This window comes from Labrus mixtus, unplaced genomic scaffold (assembly GCF_963584025.1).
Source record: "Labrus mixtus unplaced genomic scaffold, fLabMix1.1 SCAFFOLD_110, whole genome shotgun sequence".
Classification (NCBI taxonomy): Eukaryota; Metazoa; Chordata; class Actinopteri; order Labriformes; family Labridae; genus Labrus; species Labrus mixtus.
Window position 1 is genome coordinate 12,501 of NW_026870141.1, and position 18,354 is coordinate 30,854.

The following is an 18,354-nucleotide window of genomic DNA, read 5'->3' on the forward strand; positions in this document are numbered from 1 at the left end:
TGTGTGTACCTGATGTCTCCTGCAGCGATGAACGTCGGCTCTTTACTCTCCAGACTTGTGATGCTGTCGACTGAAAACTGACTGATGTTGTCACTGCTGCTGGTCTGAGCCTCAGCCTGAAACACACACACACACACACACACACACACACACACACACAATATCTATAAACATGTAAACTGGAGGGTTAGGGGAGTAGAGAACTGACAGACTCTGCTTGTTATTCTGTGTGTGACAACATTACACACACACCACACTACAGCCAGAGAAACAGGAAGTTCACCTCTCAGGACTCAGCAGACTCTACTCGTTTGTAACATGTTGAGTTTCCCCGTAAGGCCAAAAAATAACACAAACAAACCAACTTATTCAGACAGCAGCTGTTCTGTCAGGTTAAATATGAATGTTTGAATCTGTCCCTGCAGGGGGCGCTGGAGTCCCATCGATGGCGGTCTCCATGCTGGAAATGCTGTCTCAGTCTAACTTTCAGTCAACCTAACGACAGGCTGAGAGCTGGAGCTGAGGCGGGTTTTAAACCTCCTGACAAACCGTTACACCGCACCCACCTGTCAATCAGGTCAGCTACACGCCTTATTGTGAATAACTCTTATCCTTCATCAAATCAAAACTGATGAGTCATCAAAACATTCACCCCCCGTACAGTGTGTGTCCATCGAGACATGAGCTAATCACACCTATTTGTTTTTTTGAACCAGGCTGTAAACATGTTAATCTCTGCTGTAAAAACAGGCTTTTTAGAATGGGTGTGTATGTGACTTCCTGTGCTTCTGCAGCCAGCCTCTAGTGGACACTCCAGGAACTGCAGGATGTTACACTTCAGCCTCTAGTGGACACTCCAGGAACTGCAGGATTTTACACTTCAGCCTCTAGTGGACACTCCAGGAACTGCAGGATTTTACACTTCAGCCTCTAGTGGACACTCCAGGAACTGCAGGATGTTACACTCACCTCCACTTGTAGCTGTCCGATGTCATCAGTGGCCCAGGCCTCGTCGTCGTTGTCGTAGTTCTGGACGGTAGAGAAACTTCCCGCTCGATGTTCTGTGGTCATCGTGTTGTTGACGTCGAGGTTCTCTGCAGAGCGAGCCGAGCGGATCCTCGTCTCCGGGATTCGAACTGGAACAGCTGACGTCTCGAAGCTCTCGCACTCCAACACCTCCACGTAGATGATGTAGGGGGCCTGAGGGGGGAGGGGGTAGAGGAGGGGGAGGGAGGGGAGAGGGGAGGAAATGAGCACCACGGCCTGTGTGTGTGTGTGTTTGTGTGTGTGTGTGTGTGTGTGTATAGTGTGTGTGTGTATTGTGTGTGTGTAGTGTGTGTGTGTGTAGTGTGTGTGTGTGTGTTTGTGTGTAGTGTGTGTGTGTTTGTGTTTGTCGTGTGTGTGTGTGTGTGTGTGTATAGTGTGTGTGTGTGTGTATAGTGTGTGTGTGTGTGTGTATAGTGTGTGTGTGTGTGTGTATGTATGTGTGTGTGTGTGTGTGTGTGTATAGTGTGTGTGTGTGTGTGTGTGTGTGTGTGTACACCTTGTCCTTAGAGTTCAGCACCACGGCCTGTGTGTGTGGGATTCTAACCACGTGGTGGTCGAAGGCGGCGGTGGGCAGCCACACTCGAGCGGGCAGTTTGTGGTTGAGCAACGAGAGCTCGGAGATCAGACGCTGAGTTTTCTGCTCTTTGGTGGGAAGAGTCGCCAAACGCTTCCCGATGCCGAGGAGAGACTTCACGAACTCACGCTGAGGACGCAGACGGTCGGGCTGCAACACACAGAGAGAGACAGCTAACAGCTAACTGCTAACAGGAAACAGCTAACTGCTAACAGGAAACAGCTAACAGGAAACAGCTAACAGGAAACAGCTAACTGCTAACAGGAAACAGTTAACAGCTAAATGCTAACAGCTAACTGCTAACAGGAAACAGTTAACAGCTAACTGCTAACAGGAAACAGCTAACTGCTAACAGGAAACAGCTAACTGCTAACAGCTAACAGGAAACAGCTAACTGCTAACAGGAAACAGTTAACAGGAAACAGTTAACAGCTAACAGCTAAATGCTAACAGCTAACTGCTAACAGGAAACAGTTAACAGGAAACAGTTAACAGCTAACTGCTAACTGCTAACAGCTAACAGGAAACAGTTAACAGCTAACAGCTAACTGCTAACAGTTAACAGGAAACAGCTAACTGCTAACAGCTAACAGGAAACAGTTAACAGGAAACAGCTAACTGCTAACAGGAAACAGCTAACAGGAAACAGCTAAGTGCTAACAGGAAACCGTTAACAGCTAACTGCTAACAGCTAACAGGAAACAGTTAACAGGAAACAGCTAACAGGAAACAGTTAACAGCTAACAGCTAACTGCTAACAGCTAACAGGAAACAGTTAACAGGAAACAGCTAACTGCTAACAGGAAACAGCTAACAGGAAACAGCTAACAGGAAACAGCTAACTGCTAACAGTAAACAGCTAACTGCTAACAGCTAACAGGAAACAGCTAACAGCTAAGCCTGATGGGATACCTTCCTGATACATGAACTGAAGGTGTTTACCTCCTCGTGGACACATTCCACTTTCGGGTTACTCCCCGTCCGTCGGAGGCCTGATCCTGGCCCGCTGCTTGCCGTGGTGGCATCTGACTTGGATCTCTGGTGGGTCCTCCTGGACGGGGACACAAACACGTCCCCGGGTTCTGGGCTCTCAGGGACGGCGCCAGTCATGGAGAAAGACGGGGATGGGTCAACGTTGCTGCTGTTGTGTCTCCGGTGACAGCGGCGGTGTGACGGCGAGGACAAGGGGCTGTCTGACACAGAGGGAGGAGCCTCAGGTGAAGGTTTGAGGTCATCAGACAGGATGAGTTTTCTGAGTTTGGCACCTCTGGAGTGACGCTGCGTGGAGATGTGCATGTCGTTGGAGTAAGCGCCCAACAGCCAGGCGGTGAGCAGGGAGAAGGTTATACTTCCTGTGCAGCGATGGATCTGACAAAGACAACAACAAGTTAGAATACAGGACCGAGCAGAACCAGGTGGTAAACATTTTCAGACCCCCCCTAACGGACCTCCACTGGACCCTCCCTCCACTGGACCCCCCCTAACGGACCTCCACTGGACCCTCCCTCCCTCCACTGGACCCTCCCTCCACTGGACCCCCCCTAATGGACCTCCACTGGACCTCCCTCCACTGGACCCTCCCTCCACTGGACCCCCCCCTAACGGACCTCCACTGGACCCTCCCTCCACTGGACCCCCCCTCCACTGGACCCCCCCTAACGGACCTCCACTGGACCTCCCTCCACTGGACCCTCCCTCCACTGGACCCTCCCTCCACTGGACCCCCCCTAACGGACCTCCACTGGACCCTCCCTCCACTGGACCTCCTTCCACTGGACCCTCCCTCCACTGGACCCCCCCTAACAGACCTCCACTGGACCCTCCCTCCACTGGACCCCCCCTAACGGACCTCCACTGGACCTCCCTCCACTGGACCCTCCCTCCAGAACCAGGGAGGCCACAGACTGTCTTAAAACACCACTCTGGATATTCACTGATCTCCATGTTTCAATGACTACAGATATTCACCCATCCAAAGTTGTGTCAAAAGACAGACAGAGGGGGCTCCGGTGGCCTAGTGGTTAGTTTGCACTTCCCATGTACAGAGGCTGTTGTCACCGAAGTGTGCGGCTGAGGTTCAAAACCGACATGTGGCTCCTTTCCCGCATTCCCCTCTCTCTCTCTCTCTGTCCTAACAAAGGCTGCGGTGGTCCGCGTACATTCACAGGTCGGTGATAACACGGTCTAATGAAAACGTCATGAAAGACAAGAATTGAGCCATTTCATTGGCTGTCAAGGACTTCTGTTTCTGTTGCCATGGTATTGAAACAGGTATGATACCTGTCAGCGCTCCAGCTTCTCAGTCTTTGAAGGTTCTTCTAGCATTCAACTGCCTGAGTGGTTGTAGTTCTGACATCACCATGACAACCAACTATTCAGGCATCACTACACACAAAGATATCAGTTTAGAGCTCGTCAACTGCTGAGCACCACGATGAATTCAAAACAAACACTCAGCTGTTTTATGTCTCTGTTGTCACAGTGTTGGACCTCAAGCCTGTATCTCAGATCTCAAGCCTGACGAGAGTTATTTTGGAGGGAACTAAACAAAGGAGTCTTAGCCCAACAGCAACTAACAAATAGGTGTGAAAAGTGGGGGGGTGGGGGGTGTCTGAATTCTCTATCCTCATTGGAGGAGGCCTGAGGTAAACCCACAGGCAGCTCGTCTTTAAAAGCAATCACCAGGCATTGCTCTGTCTCTTCAAGTGTGGTCTGCTACACCAGAGGACAAACTCTCCAACAAGATGGACTCCAGCATTTGAGACAAAGCCTTTCCTCCTCTTGACTTACATAGGTTAAACTCCAGAGCTGATCTCCTAGCTCAGTATAGGTAGCTCTTCACATGCTGAATTCAAGCATCAGAGGATTCAGCTGACTACTTCCACGGCATATTTTTAGGAGTTTTGGGCGCAATCAGATGCTATCAGGTTCGAGCAAAAAGAAGAGTTTCTTTCCTTTGATTTTTCGTAAGACGTCATTGAATGCAACTGGACAGGAGCGCTGAAGGAAGCCCACTGATCCCTGAATCCACAAGGACACATAAAGAACTCGGCTCCTGCAACCAGAAGACCCTATAGAGCAGCGCTCTGGTCGAAGATCTGAATCCCGCTACCCTCCTCCTACATCTGCCACGAAGGAACCCTGCCTGAATCTCATGATTCAACATTCAACAGAGTGACGATCTAACCAGCTTTGCAACGATCACCAGGAGTTACCCCAAGTAAGAGCTTTGGTCTGGGCAGAAATAGTTATGTTTCTTTTATAACCACTGATAATAATGCATCACTGTTGACGTCACATTCTGTTTATTATCTGTTGTAAGCTGCTGCATTTGTTATATTGTGATGAACTGCTGTGTTCGCCTATGTGTGTAATGCTATGCTAGTTTACCTTCAGTCAACGGCTTTCACAATCAGAAAGACCAGTGTACCCGCCAGAGAGCTCAAACTCTCTCTCACACACACACACACACACACACACACACACACACACACACACACACACCTCCTCCACAAGTTTTGCTTGATAATGTTTGTTTAGATTAGTTTATAATAGTTATTTGTTTGATTAAGTTCATTGATTTTGGATTGATGTTGCTTTGTTTGAATAAATTCTGTTATAATTTAAGAGAGCAGTTGTTTGTGATTACAGGTGTATTTACATTGTGATATAAGCTGGGTGTGAGGGCTTTGTGTACGGATTGAGACTGATTTTAGTGATATTTTGGTTATGTTTCCCTGGTGCCCCAAGAGTTGATAAAACATAGTTTAATTACATTATTATTTATCTTAATAAATCATTAAATATTATTATTAATAATATAACCAACAATAGTAAGCAGGTGTCTGAGGACTCACTAGGTAAGGTCTGATGGCGTCTCCCACCTCGGTGTCCATGTGCACATACATGTTGAGCAGCTGTGGCAGGTAGAAGTCCACCTCGTTGTCGGAGAAACTGAAGAGACGATTCCCGATGTACGCCTGGACACCTGGCTCCTTTGACTTGTAGAGGTAAGAGATCGCCATGGAAACGTCGAACAGCTTGGACTCAAACAGGCGCAGCAGCCACGACTGTTTAGATGAAGACGATGAAGCTGCTGTCGGAAGCAGAGTCGACTCTGAGCGGGTCAAGCTTTGCTTTTCTGCATCCTTCCCAGTCTCCTCCTCCTCCTCCTCCTCTTCTTCCTCTTTGATCGAGCTGGTGTCTGGGCTGAGCAGCCACTGTGGACTGGAACACTCACAGTTCTGTTGTTGCGGCTGATCGCCTGGTTGTTTGTCGTTCGATTGTTGCTCTTCAGGCGCTTCCCTGTTCTGCAGCTTGACCTTGAGAAGGACTTCCTGACAAGCCTTCAGAGCGACTTCCGGGTCGATCACTGAAGGAAGAAACAGAGAGGTCAGATTGATTGTAACCAGAGGACTTTGGAAGACACTTTAAATGACCAGGACGACTAAGAGTGTATCATCAATCAATTTCACCCAATTTTTATTTGTATAGCGTCAACTCATAACAAGTGCTATCTCGAGACACTTTACAAGAAGCAGGTAAAAGACCTTACTCATTGTTATGATACAAAAAGCAGGTAAAAGACCTTACTCATTGTTATGTGATAAGATGCAGGAAGAGGGATGGGGGGAGAGATGGGATAAGATGCAGGAAGAGGGATGGGGAGAGATGTGATAAGATGCAGGAAGAGGGATGGGGGAGAGATGGGATAAGATGCAGGAAGAGGGATGGGGGAGTGTATGACTCTGGTTTTCATCTCAATAGTATCTTTCAGTGAGTCTTGTTCCGGTTACCTTGGTCAGCCCCGAGGTCCATCTCCATGGCGTCCTCTGAGATGACGTCCAGAGGGGGGCTGGGGCCTCTCGGGTCGCCTCCGCTTGAAATGCCACTGCCGATGCCCTCGCTGGCACTGCTGCTGCTCCCGAGGCTGCCAGTGCTGCCGATGCTACCGCTCGGACTGGAGCTGCGGGGGCTGGCGCTTGGGGAGGATGGCAGCTCGCTCTGGGGGGGCGGCGGCAGCTGCAGTTGGGGGCGAGGATGGTGGTGATGATGATGATGATGATGATGATGGTGGTGGTGGGCTGGGCAGTCAGAGGAGCTCTCAGAACAAGAAGAAGAGGAAGAAGAAGAGGAAGAAGAGGAGGCGCTTGAGGGGGAAGAAGGGCAGGAGAATGTGGTGGGCGAGGAAGAGGAGGTTGGTGGAGGGGGCAGTGCAGAGTGGGAGGGGCTTAGATCAAGGGGTATCAGAGCCGGGGACAGGGAGACCTCTGCGTCGGCCATTTTTGAAGTGCAGACCTAAAGAAAAAGACCAAGAAAGAAATGATGGTCATTACACCTGAATACGTAAACTTTTCACACGCACACACTGCCTCACTTTTCTTCTAAAGTCAGATTTGTTGTTTTTAACAACAAGCAAACATGCAAAGAATGTGTGTGTTATGTAATGTCCTCGTCACCATCACAGCTGAACACAGAACAGATGATATCTTCATCCACACTGATCGAGTGCTGAGCTGAAGACCGTCTGTTTGAGAGTTCATGATCTCTTCAACGTGTTTCTGGTTAGAATCTTTGTAATTAAAGATGCCGACACACTGAGAGGACGCAGGAAACATCTGGATGTCTCTGTGTCATCAATGATGAAGCTGATCTTCATCATCATCTCTGTAGAGTCTGCCTGTGTTTTCACCCTCCTCCACGTTTCTGTCTGACCTTTCACCTCAAATGACCCCTCCACACTGATGATCAGCTGCTTTTCAAAGAATAGTTCAGGAGAACTGAAAGCATGATGCAGCTGGACTAGACTAACTGGACTAGACTAACTGGACTGGACTAACTGGACTAGACTAACTGGACTAGACTAACTGGACTAGACTGACTGGACTAGACTAACTGGACTAGACTGACTAGACTAACTGGACAAGACTAACTGGACTAGACTAGACTAACTGGACTAGACTAACGGGACTAGACTGACTGGACAAGACTAACTGGACTAGACTGACTGGACTAGACTAGACTAACTGGACTAGACTGACTGGACTAGACTAACTGGACTAGACTGACTGGACTAGACTGACTGGACTAGACCTACCTGTTAGCATAGCTGCCTGTTAGCATAGCTACCTGTTAGCATAGCTACCCAGCAATATGGCGTACGTTGCTTTCCTGTTTCCACCGAGCAGTTCAGTTCAGTTCAGTTCAGATCAGTTCAGTTAAGATCAGATCAGATCAGTTAGATCAGTTAGTTCAGTTCAGATCAGTTAGTTCAGTTCAGTTCAGTTCAGTTAGTTCAGTTCAGATCAGTTAAGATCAGTTAGTTCATTCAGTTCAGTTCAGATCAGTTAGTTCAGTTAGTTCAGTTCAGATCAGTTAAGATCAGTTAGTTCAGTTCAGTTCAGTTCAGTTAGTTCAGTTCAGTTAGTTCAGTTCAGTTAGTTCAGTTCAGATCAGTTAAGATCAGTTAGTTCAGTTCAGACCAGTTAGTTCAGTTCAGTTAGTTCAATTCAGATCAGTTAGTTCAGTTCAGTTAGTTCAATTCAGATCAGTTAGTTCAGTTCAGTTCAGTTCAGTTCAGTTCAGTTCAGTTAGTTCAGTTCAGATCAGTTAAGATCAGTCAGTTCAGTTCAGTTCAGATCAGTTAGTTCAGTTCAGTTCAGTTAGTTCAGTTCAGTTCAGATCAGTTCAGATCAGTTAGTTCAGTTCAGTTCAGTTAATTCAGTTCAGTTCAGATCAGTTAGTTCAGTTCAGTTCAGATCAGTTAGTTCAGTTCAGTTCAGATCAGTTAGTTCAGTTCAGATCAGTTAGTTCAGTTCAGTTCGTTCAGTTCAGTTCAGATCAGATCAGTTCAGATCAGTTCAGATCAGTTAGTTCAGTTCAGTTCAGATCAGTTAGTTCAGTTCAGTTCAGTTCAGATCAGTTAGTTCAGTTCAGTTCAGTTCAGTTCAGTTCAGTTAGTTCAGTTCAGTTCAGATCAGTTAGTTCAGTTCAGTTAATTCAGTTCAGTTCAGATCAGTTAGTTCAGTTCAGTTCAGTTCAGATCAGTTAGTTCAGTTCAGTTCAGATCAGTTAGTTCAGTTCAGATCAGTTAGTTCAGTTCAGTTCAGATCAGTTCAGATCAGTTAGTTCAGTTCAGTTCAGTTCAGTTCAGCTCAGTTAGTTCAGTTCAGTTAATTCAGTTCAGTTCAGATCAGTTAGTTCAGTTCAGTTCAGTTCAGATCAGTTAGTTCAGTTCAGTTCAGATCAGTTAGTTCAGTTCAGATCAGTTAGTTCAGTTCAGTTCAGATCAGTTCAGATCAGTTCAGTTCAGTTAGTTCAGTTCAGTTCAGATCAGTTAGTTCAGTTCAGTTCAGTTCAGTTCAGTTCAGACCAGTTAGTTCAGTTCAGTTCAGATTAGTTAGTTCAGTTCAGTTCAGATCAGTTAGTTCAGTTCAGTTCAGATCAGTTAGTTCAGTTCAGTTCAGATCAGTTAGTTCAGTTCGTTCAGTTCAGTTCAGATCAGTTCAGATCAGTTCAGATCAGTTAGTTCAGTTCAGTTCAGATCAGTTAAGTTCAGTTCAGTTCAGATCAGTTAGTTCAGTTCAGTTCAGTTCAGTTCAGTTCAGATCAGTTCAGATCAGTTAGTTCAGTTCAGTTAATTCAGTTCAGTTCAGATCAGTTAGTTCAGTTCAGTTCAGATCAGTTAGTTCAGTTCAGTTAGTTCAGTTCAGTTCAGTTCAGTTCAGATCAGTTAGTTCAGTTCAGTTAATTCAGTTCAGTTCAGATCAGTTAGTTCAGTTCAGTTCAGATCAGTTAGTTCAGTTCAGTTAGTTCAGTTCAGTTCAGTTCAGATCAGTTAGTTCAGTTCAGTTCAGATCAGTTAGTTCAGTTCAGTTCAGTTCAGATCAGTTAGTTCAGTTCAGTTCAGTTCAGTTCAGATCAGTTCAGTTCAGTTCAGTTCAGTTCAGATCAGTTCAGTTAGTTCAGTTCAGATCAGTTCAGTTAGTTCAGTTCAGATCAGTTCAGATCAGAACAGTTCAGATCAGATCAGTTCAGTTCAGTTCAGATCAGTTCAGTTAGTTCAGTTCAGATCAGTTCAGTTCAGTTCAGTTCAGTTAGTTCAGATCAGTTCAGATCAGTTCAGTTCAGTTCAGTTCAGATCAGTTCAGTTAGTTCAGATCAGTTCAGATCAGATCAGATCAGTTCAGTTCAGATCAGTTCAGTTAGTTCAGATCAGTTCAGTTCAGTTCAGTTCAGTTCAGATCAGTTAGTTCAGTTCAGTTCAGATCAGTTCAGTTCAGTTCAGATCAGTTCAGTTCAGTTAGTTCAGATCAGTTCAGTTCAGTTAGTTCAGTTCAGATCAGTTCAGTTCAGATCAGTTCAGTTCAGATCAGTTCAGTTAGTTCAGTTCAGATCAGTTCAGTTCAGATCAGTTCAGTTAGTTCAGATCAGTTCAGTTCAGTTAGTTCAGTTCAGATCAGTTCAGTTCAGATCAGTTCAGTTAGTTCAGTTCAGATCAGTTCAGATCAGTTCAGTTCAGTTCAGATCAGTTCAGTTAGTTCAGATCAGTTAGTTCAGTTCAGATCAGTTCAGTTCAGATCAGTTCAGTTCAGATCAGTTCAGTTAGTTCAGTTCAGATCAGTTCAGTTCAGATCAGTTCAGTTAGTTCAGTTCAGTTCAGTTCAGTTCAGTTCAGACCAGTTAGTTCAGTTCAGTTCAGATTAGTTAGTTCAGTTCAGTTCAGATCAGTTAGTTCAGTTCAGTTCAGATCAGTTAGTTCAGTTCAGTTCAGATCAGTTAGTTCAGTTCGTTCAGTTCAGTTCAGATCAGATCAGTTCAGATCAGTTCAGATCAGTTAGTTCAGTTCAGTTCAGATCAGTTAAGTTCAGTTCAGTTCAGATCAGTTAGTTCAGTTCAGTTCAGTTCAGATCAGTTGAGATCAGTTCAGTTCAGATCAGTTCAGTTCAGATCAGTTCAGTTAGTTCAGTTCAGATCAGTTCAGTTCAGATCAGTTCAGTTAGTTCAGTTCAGATCAGTTCAGATCAGTTCAGTTCAGATCAGTTCAGTTAGTTCAGTTCAGTTAGTTCAGTTCAGATCAGTTCAGTTCAGATCAGTTCAGTTCAGATCAGTTCAGTTAGTTCAGTTCAGATCAGTTCAGTTCAGTTCAGTTCAGTTCAGATCAGTTCAGTTAGTTCAGTTCAGATCAGTTCAGATCAGATCAGTTCAGATCAGATCAGTTCAGTTCAGTTCAGTTCAGTTCAGTTCAGTTCAGATCAGTTCAGTTAGTTCAGTTCAGATCAGTTCAGATCAGATCAGTTCAGATCAGATCAGATCAGTTCAGTTCAGTTCAGTTCAGTTCAGATCAGTTCAGTTAGTTCAGTTCAGATCAGTTCAGATCAGATCAGTTCAGATCAGATCAGTTCAGTTAGTTCAGTTCAGATCAGTTCAGTTCAGTTCAGTTCAGTTCAGTTCAGTTCAGTTCAGATCAGTTCAGTTCAGATCAGTTCAGTTAGTTCAGTTCAGTTCAGATCAGTTCAGATCAGATCAGTTCAGATCAGTTCAGTTCAGTTCTGTTAGTTCAGATCAGTTCAGTTCAGATCAGTTCAGATCAGTTCAGATCAGTTCAGTTCAGATCACACACACACACACACACACACCCCTTTTGAATAAAATACTCTGACGTCATAGATGATAATAACCTCTTTCATATTTCTCAGTTTGTTTATGATAAATAAATAAATAATAAATATAAAATATTATATTATAACATAATAATAAATAATAACCTGTAATCATTTAGACTACAGAAGAATAAATAAACTACATTTAACTTATTACCGTAAATTCACCGCCGAAGATGTAAACTAGCGTTTTTACGACATTACGGTAATGAAGCACAAACAGACGTTAAAAACATTTAAGATGTTTACGACACAAAGTGTCATCATGAAGAAGAGCCGCTCCCTCCTCATGACAACAAACCGGCCTACGACGGGCCCACAATCCAACGGGGATCCAACACCGGAAAACCGGGACACTCAGGCGACTAACGGCCACTAGAACCGACTGAACAGGACCGGAAGGACCCGGACAGACCAAGAACCGAGCCCGAGGAGGAGGAGACCTACCCGGTTACTGACGCGTCTTTACGCCCGTCTGGATGTCCCGACAATCGGACAATAATCCGGTCCCCGTCCCGGGACTTTCCAGGTTCCACTGAGGGTTAGGTCCCGGGTTTAGTCCGGGTCTTAGGTCCTGGTTTTGGTCCACTATTTAGGCTCTGAAATGCTCCATCTTGTTAGTGGCCTGGATCTGCTCGACTTTAAAGACGCAGTGACGCAACATTCGTCAAGCCTGCTGCAGCCCGACACCACCGGAACTTCCGGTAGAATTTCACACAAAAATGAGCCATCGTCTTCCCGGTGTCAAAATAAAATATATAAAATAAACTACCAGATATGATCACGTTATTATTGTCAGTCTATGGTTTGTAACCCTAACAAAGTATAATTTATATTTATTTATATTTTGTTTTCATAATAGAAACACCGAATAAAATCTAAAAAATGTTGAAAATGAAATTTTAAATAAAAACTGCAGTTCTTCGAGTGTCCACTCGAGGCTGTCTCAAAAACAAACAATCCTCATTGGCTGTGCAGCTTTTTATTTAACACCCACATTTTAAGCTACAAATGGCAGCGTTAGCAGGGTTAGCAGATTTAACATGGTCAGCAGCGTTAGCAGGGTCAGCAGCGTTAGCATGGTCAGCAGCGTTAGCAGCGTTAGCAGGGTCAGCAGGGTCAGCAGCATTAGCATGGTCAGCAGCATTAGCAGGGTTAGCAGTGTTAGCATCCCCTTTAACCTGCAGAGCTGTTTTTTATTTAAAGATATAAATCAGACGTGTGGTCCAGCGGTTTGTACGGCTTTAGTCCTTGTTGCAGCAGTCGTGGGTTTGAATCCGTACTTGGCACGTTGCTGCAGAGTGTCCCTCGCTCGCTCTTTCTCTCTCTCTCTTGCTCGCTGTCTCTCCTCCCAGCGTTTCTGTCTCTCTGCAGCTTTCCAATCAAACAAAAATCTATCAAAAATATAATTAAACATCTTTAATTCTAAATTCAAGGAAACAGATTTCTTTCAAAGTTTTATTGTGAAGGACCGTTTCAGTTTCACTTCCCCCCCTAAACGTACCGTCTGTGTTTGATCTGTTTCTTTATCAACAGAATAAAAACCAGATGAAATGTTATTTTCTCTTTCAGGTTTCCTGTTTCTATCGGTGACTTTTAGAAATGTTTTTTTTTCTCTTTCAAACAAGGAAACAGAAAATATTCAGAAATAAGAACTTCATTCAAATACATTTTGATTTATCTGCTTACGCTGTATCTTCTTTCTTTTGTTCCTACATTATGACTTCCTGTTTCCTCCTCAGGAAGACTGAATAAGAAATGAGCGACAGCGCCTCCTAGTGGCGCACAGGGCAACAACAACATTAGGAAATCAGAAGGAATATAAACCAAAGGACTCAGATGTTCTGCCAGTGAACGTCTCGTTCTTTATTCCAGTCAGCGTAGGAAAATAGATTCACATTAATGTTCTTCTGTCCTCTGACACGTTTCTGTTTCGCTTCATAACAAAAAACAAACAAACAAACAAACAAAGAGGGGCTGAAGTTCAAACTCACACAGACAACATAAAGGTGCATTTCACTGATTATCTTCAAAATCAAAGAACACAAAGAGAAGATTCATTTTTTTCTTTAAATCGCTGTCAAACCCACTTTTAAAATCTCATTTTTAAAGTGCAAAAAAAAAAAACAACAACACAAAAGCTAACAAGTCACGGAGAAAGAAAAACAAACAAACTTTAAGTTCATATTTTACAGTCACAGGAAAACCATGCAGGAAGCTGACAGCATCTTCCAGAAAGCAAAGACACTTAAAATGATCTCCATAGCAACAGTATTAATCACAAACTGTACAACCGACTGAAGGAGCGACAACAGACAAGAACAAAGTAACATTTTGGATGGCAGACGACGTGATTGCAGTTCTTCTTTTGCACCTTGTGAACAGAAAATGGCAGCAGAGCTCTAAATGTTCTGCTCACGCTCTCATCCACTGAGGACTTCATTACCCAGAGTTCTAGTCAAACAGGAAGCAGCACCTGGAAGGCTTCACTCAGGGCAAAGAAAAGTCTCATCCTAACCGTCTTTAAGTCAATAATTTGTTACATTCAGGGAATCATAGAGCTCAGAGTCTGACAGGAAACAGAGCGAGTTTAAACTCAAGGGTTAACCATCATCATCTTCTTCACCATCATCATCATCATCATCATCATCATCATCACCATCATCATCATCTTCATCACAAAGACTGCAGTGTTTGACCAGGATCAGCTCACTCGTACAAACATCTCGTCATCTCGTCACCTGAACCGTCGATTCAGCTCCACGCTGCGCTCAGGACGTCGTTATGGTAATAACTGATATAATGATTTCCCTTTAGAGTGTTAACACTGAAATAACAAATTAATGAAGTGAGAACTGATAAAAGAATTCCTACTCAGCTAAGGTCGGTCTGACCATGAGAAGAGGCGGAGCTTCCTGGAGGAGTTCAGAGATGTCCAGTTCTCTAGAGGTCTAAACCACTTAAAGCTGCTCTAAGCTTCATTATAACGTCCTTCAATCGACGTTTCAATTAGAAAACTTTGATTTAACTATAAGTTTATGCTGTAACCGACAGATCCAGTACAGGAAGTGACATCAGAGAAGGTTATATTACCATGACTGATCCTTTAAGGTCAAGGCACCGCTACCCGCATCCCGATCTTCTAATCTTTGATTATCTGACCCGTTTCTAGTTTTGTGTTTTTGAGCAACACGACTCCACAGTGAAAGATTCATAACCCCTTACGTCTTCAAAACCTGGGCTCCTAATACAGGTCTAAACGGGTCCCAATTGTGTCAGTGAGGTCACAAACTGGTCCAGAATTCCTTATAAACCCTCTTTGGTTCTTTTTGCACAGCCTGCAGGGAACTCAACATGTCCAGCAAGTACTGCTAATCTTTAGGCTTCTTCAAGACACGACAATGAAGGAATCCAAATGTGTAGTTCTCACAGCCAAACCGGGTGTTCTCGCCTCCCTGGACAAAGAATACTTCTAGACTTCAACAGTGCTGCAGACCTTTACGTGCCTTTTCAAAATTATCACAAACTTTGAAGGTTACGTTAGGGTTAGGGTTAGACTGGGTATTCTCTAACCTACAAGAAAAATACTTCTGTACTTGAGTCTACAGTGAATTTTAGCATTACCAGCCAAAATGGGCTCCATGGATTCCTTTTTGTTGCTTGACCTGGTTTATCCTGGTTCAAAAGTCAAACTGAGCCACTCATTGCATAGTGTAACTAAGTCCAGTAGGCTCAGGCAGTCTAGGAGGAGGAGGGCCACACTGAATTCCAGGCTGACTCCGACTTAATACGAGGGATAATACTTCTTTAGACCCCTTTCCCATCTTCTTATACAGCCGACAAGGAATTCCAGCAATCAGTAAGTCCTTCTCTGACCTCCCATGTACCATCAACTAAACCATCCCCAACTTACAATGAGCCATTTCTCTGATTTATTTTAGATCTAGATCTGAGCTGTCGATTCTTCTCAAGATAAAGACGCCAGAAACATGCCACGTTAAGTTAACCAAGGTCAAGGGCCAAACAGGCTTTTCTTGCCTTCATGGTCTTGCTCTTAACTATTCTCAAACTCCTTTGACTCGCTTTCATAGAACAGCCTTTACCAAACCTTTGCACACAGTTTCTTAGTGTTCAGCTGGCAAAATTAGCCCAGGAAGTGGGCTACAACAAACTCAAACTGGGGCCTCCTGATGTCTCCGACTTCCCATGAAAAATGTTTTCATCCTTTTGGATCCTGACCTGCAGAGTGCCGACAATCTGAAAAATGTATTGGACTCACTCTAAACTTTTCCCCAAACTGCTTCTAAAACAAAAGCTTTCCCAATGTTGCTAAACTTAAACAGTCTCAGCCAAAAAGTCTACTCAGGCCAATCAGCTGACCGTGTCCCATCACTGACTCCTGTAACCAATTCAAAGGTTTCCTGATGGATCTTGAGCTCTGTTGTGTTGCAGATCAGTTTCAAACCAATAAATAAAACCGATTCTAAAGGTAACTCTATACGTGTCCACCAGCCACTTCAATGGGGCTTCCTGCTACCCGACTCACGTTAAACACCAACTTACTTTCAAACTTTCACAGTTCAGATAATCTTCCAGACTTTCCATAAACTTTTATTAAATATTCCTTTAGTGAACTCTACATGTCAGCATTGCCCAGTCAGGCCAGTTAGCTCGCCAAATCCCATCTTTGACTTTCAATGAACCCACTCCTTTCTGATATCGACTTCCACCATGGTGCAGAATTTGTCGATGTGAATGACTTGCAGTGAAGCATTCCCGAGTCACATCTTTTTCACATCATCTTTATATATCCAGAACTTCTCATTGTTTCCATGTTGGCCCAGTGAAGCCCAGCAGGTCCTGCACAGGAAACACATCTTTCATGCTCAACTAACCAACAAGTAAAAAGCAACATTTCACTGGGATCTGCCTGTTGGATGATTGTTACAACTCTGACTTCTGATGGCTGATGACTCAGAACAAGGCGTCAGACCTCTTTCGACAACAAGGCAACTTTAAGAACAACCTAAAGGCAACTTTGCCCTGAGTGCTGCTCGCACTACACACGAGTAAGGCTCAGTAATTCCGAACAACTTGTCAAGCACGCAAACAAAAGGTAGAGATCAATAAGTCCAAAGTGACCAACATCAAATCCCAATCTGAAAACAAGTCCACTTCAAGGACGAGTTCCATGTCAAGACAAACAAGTCCAGTTTTTAGTCCATGATGGCCAGCTGATCCTGAGTCAGGACCAACAAGTCCAAAGTGAAGTGTCAGTTAACCCTTCAATCTGATGCCTTGGCACCATTGTTGTCATGAAGACGTTGCTAATCGAGTGAAACGTTGCTTTCAACTGTCTCTGAAGTTCATCAGTTCAAGAGAGTGTGTTTCCCTCTTATGTCATACTATCTCTCTACTGAATATTTTTAAACAAAGAGTTTTATTCTGGCTAATTTAAAAAATAAATCTGAGGCGAGTGCAAGCCTTAAGCAGAACATTTTCAATTCTTATAACGATAAATTCACAACATACATCTTTAACTTTTAAACAGTGCAACTTTTCATTAGTTTCAGTTCTGAGGCCGGGCGCTTAAAGGGAGGCCGAGATTTGGTACCTTTTGGCACATTTAAGTCTCACTTGCGTTCAATTCCCCTGAAGGTGGAGCTGTAGCAGCAAGCATGTAGCTTTGTGAAACCACTTCCTGATAGAGGAAAAGTGCTTTAACTAATTTCCCATCATGCAACAATTATAATTTTAACAGTGTGAACACGTTTCGGCATCCCTTTAACTGACATGAAGACCTCATTGTCAAAGGACGGAAGAAGAAAAGGACATTTACACAAACACACACAGCTGTCCACAGAACGACTGTTTTTGACCATCAGTGAAAACAGAGTGAGCCAAAGGCGGTGCTCAGCCCTGCAGCTTGTAGCACCAACGATGAAGAAGACACCGTCACATGCAGCGAGACACAGTTTGGCAAAGGTGAGGAAAATATCTCAGCATTATGACATCCCCATCATCAGGGACAAAGGAGTCTAGTTTTCTGTCAAATAAAATCTATTTTTACAGAGGAAACATTTTTGTGTTTAGCAGAGTCCTGGTTACCCGTTAGCATTAGCAGAACACAGACTAACAGCTCTGTCAACTTTAAAAGCAAAGAAATGAATGTCAGCTCCAAACTCTAAGATAGAGAGGCCGGTTATGACCCTCAGATATTCAGACAATACTTCAGAGGTGATCAAGGAGAGGAGGTGAAAGTGTTAGTGCAAAAGGCGCATGGCAACAAACCACAACAGCAGAGACGGGAAGTAGACCAAGAGTCAGTAAATATCCATCAGTTCATCCTTGAGACTGCGTCGTCTTTAGCTCTTTGTGCTTTGTGGGACTAGATGAATCTTATTGTCTTGAACAGGAAAGGACAACTTTTCAATGTCTACCTGTTTGTGTGGACAGGGTTTACTTGAAAAGCTGCTTAGGGCGTGGATGTTTGAACTGCAGGCGGTTAAAGCAGGAGGGGTATCTGAGTAAGTGCTAATGTCAGTCTAACCCTAACCCTAACCCCTCTAACCCTAAACTCTAACCCTCTATCCCTAAACTCTAACTCTCTAACCCTCTAACCCTAAACCCTAACCCTTACCCCTAAACTCTAACCCTCTAACCCTAAACCTAAACCCTCTAACCCTCTATCCCTAAACCCTAAACTCTAACTCTCTAACCCTAACCCTTACCCCTAAACTCTAACTCTCTAACCCTCTAACCCTAACCCCTAAACTCTAACCCTAAACCTAAACCCTCTAACCCTAAACCCTAAACTCTAACTCTCTAACCCTAACCCTTACCCTCTTACCCTACCCTAACCCTACACTAACCCTACCCTCTAACCCTAACCCTACCCTCTAACCCTAACCCTTACCCTAACCCTCTATCCCTAAACCCTAAACTCTAACCCTAACCCTTACCCCTAAACTCTAACCCTAAACCTAAACCCTCTAACCCTCTATCCCTAAACCCTAAACTCTAACTCTCTAACCCTAACCCTTACCCCTAAACTCTAACTCTCTAACCCTA

The 18,354-nt window shown here is 44.1% G+C and overlaps 2 protein-coding genes across 5 annotated transcripts in view; both read right to left on the reverse strand.

Moving 5' to 3' along the window:
• Nucleotides 1–11,957, reverse strand: part of LOC132963849 (phosphatidylinositol 4-kinase beta-like) — an 18,171-nt gene extending 6,214 nt beyond the window's left edge. For both annotated transcript variants that reach the window (XM_061033566.1, XM_061033567.1), the window contains exons 1-7: nt 11,731–11,957; nt 6,418–6,919; nt 5,479–5,993; nt 2,564–2,989; nt 1,544–1,771; nt 970–1,200; nt 10–116 (exon numbers count right to left, since the gene is read on the reverse strand). In XM_061033566.1, coding sequence (XP_060889549.1) covers nt 10–116; nt 970–1,200; nt 1,544–1,771; nt 2,564–2,989; nt 5,479–5,993; nt 6,418–6,904 — 1,994 coding nt within the window. In that variant the 5' untranslated portion in view covers nt 6,905–6,919; nt 11,731–11,957. The remainder of the gene's footprint in view (nt 1–9; nt 117–969; nt 1,201–1,543; nt 1,772–2,563; nt 2,990–5,478; nt 5,994–6,417; nt 6,920–11,730) is intronic.
• A 1,168-nt stretch (nt 11,958–13,125) lies between these two features.
• Nucleotides 13,126–18,354, reverse strand: part of rfx5 (regulatory factor X, 5) — a 72,591-nt gene continuing 67,362 nt past the window's right edge. For 2 of the 3 annotated variants that reach the window (XM_061033570.1, XM_061033568.1), the window contains exon 12: nt 13,126–17,849. The gene's annotated coding sequence lies outside the window, so the exon portion shown is untranslated. Of the gene's footprint in view, nt 17,890–18,354 lie in introns of all 3 variants that reach the window. The other variant, XM_061033569.1, reaches the window with a different exon arrangement.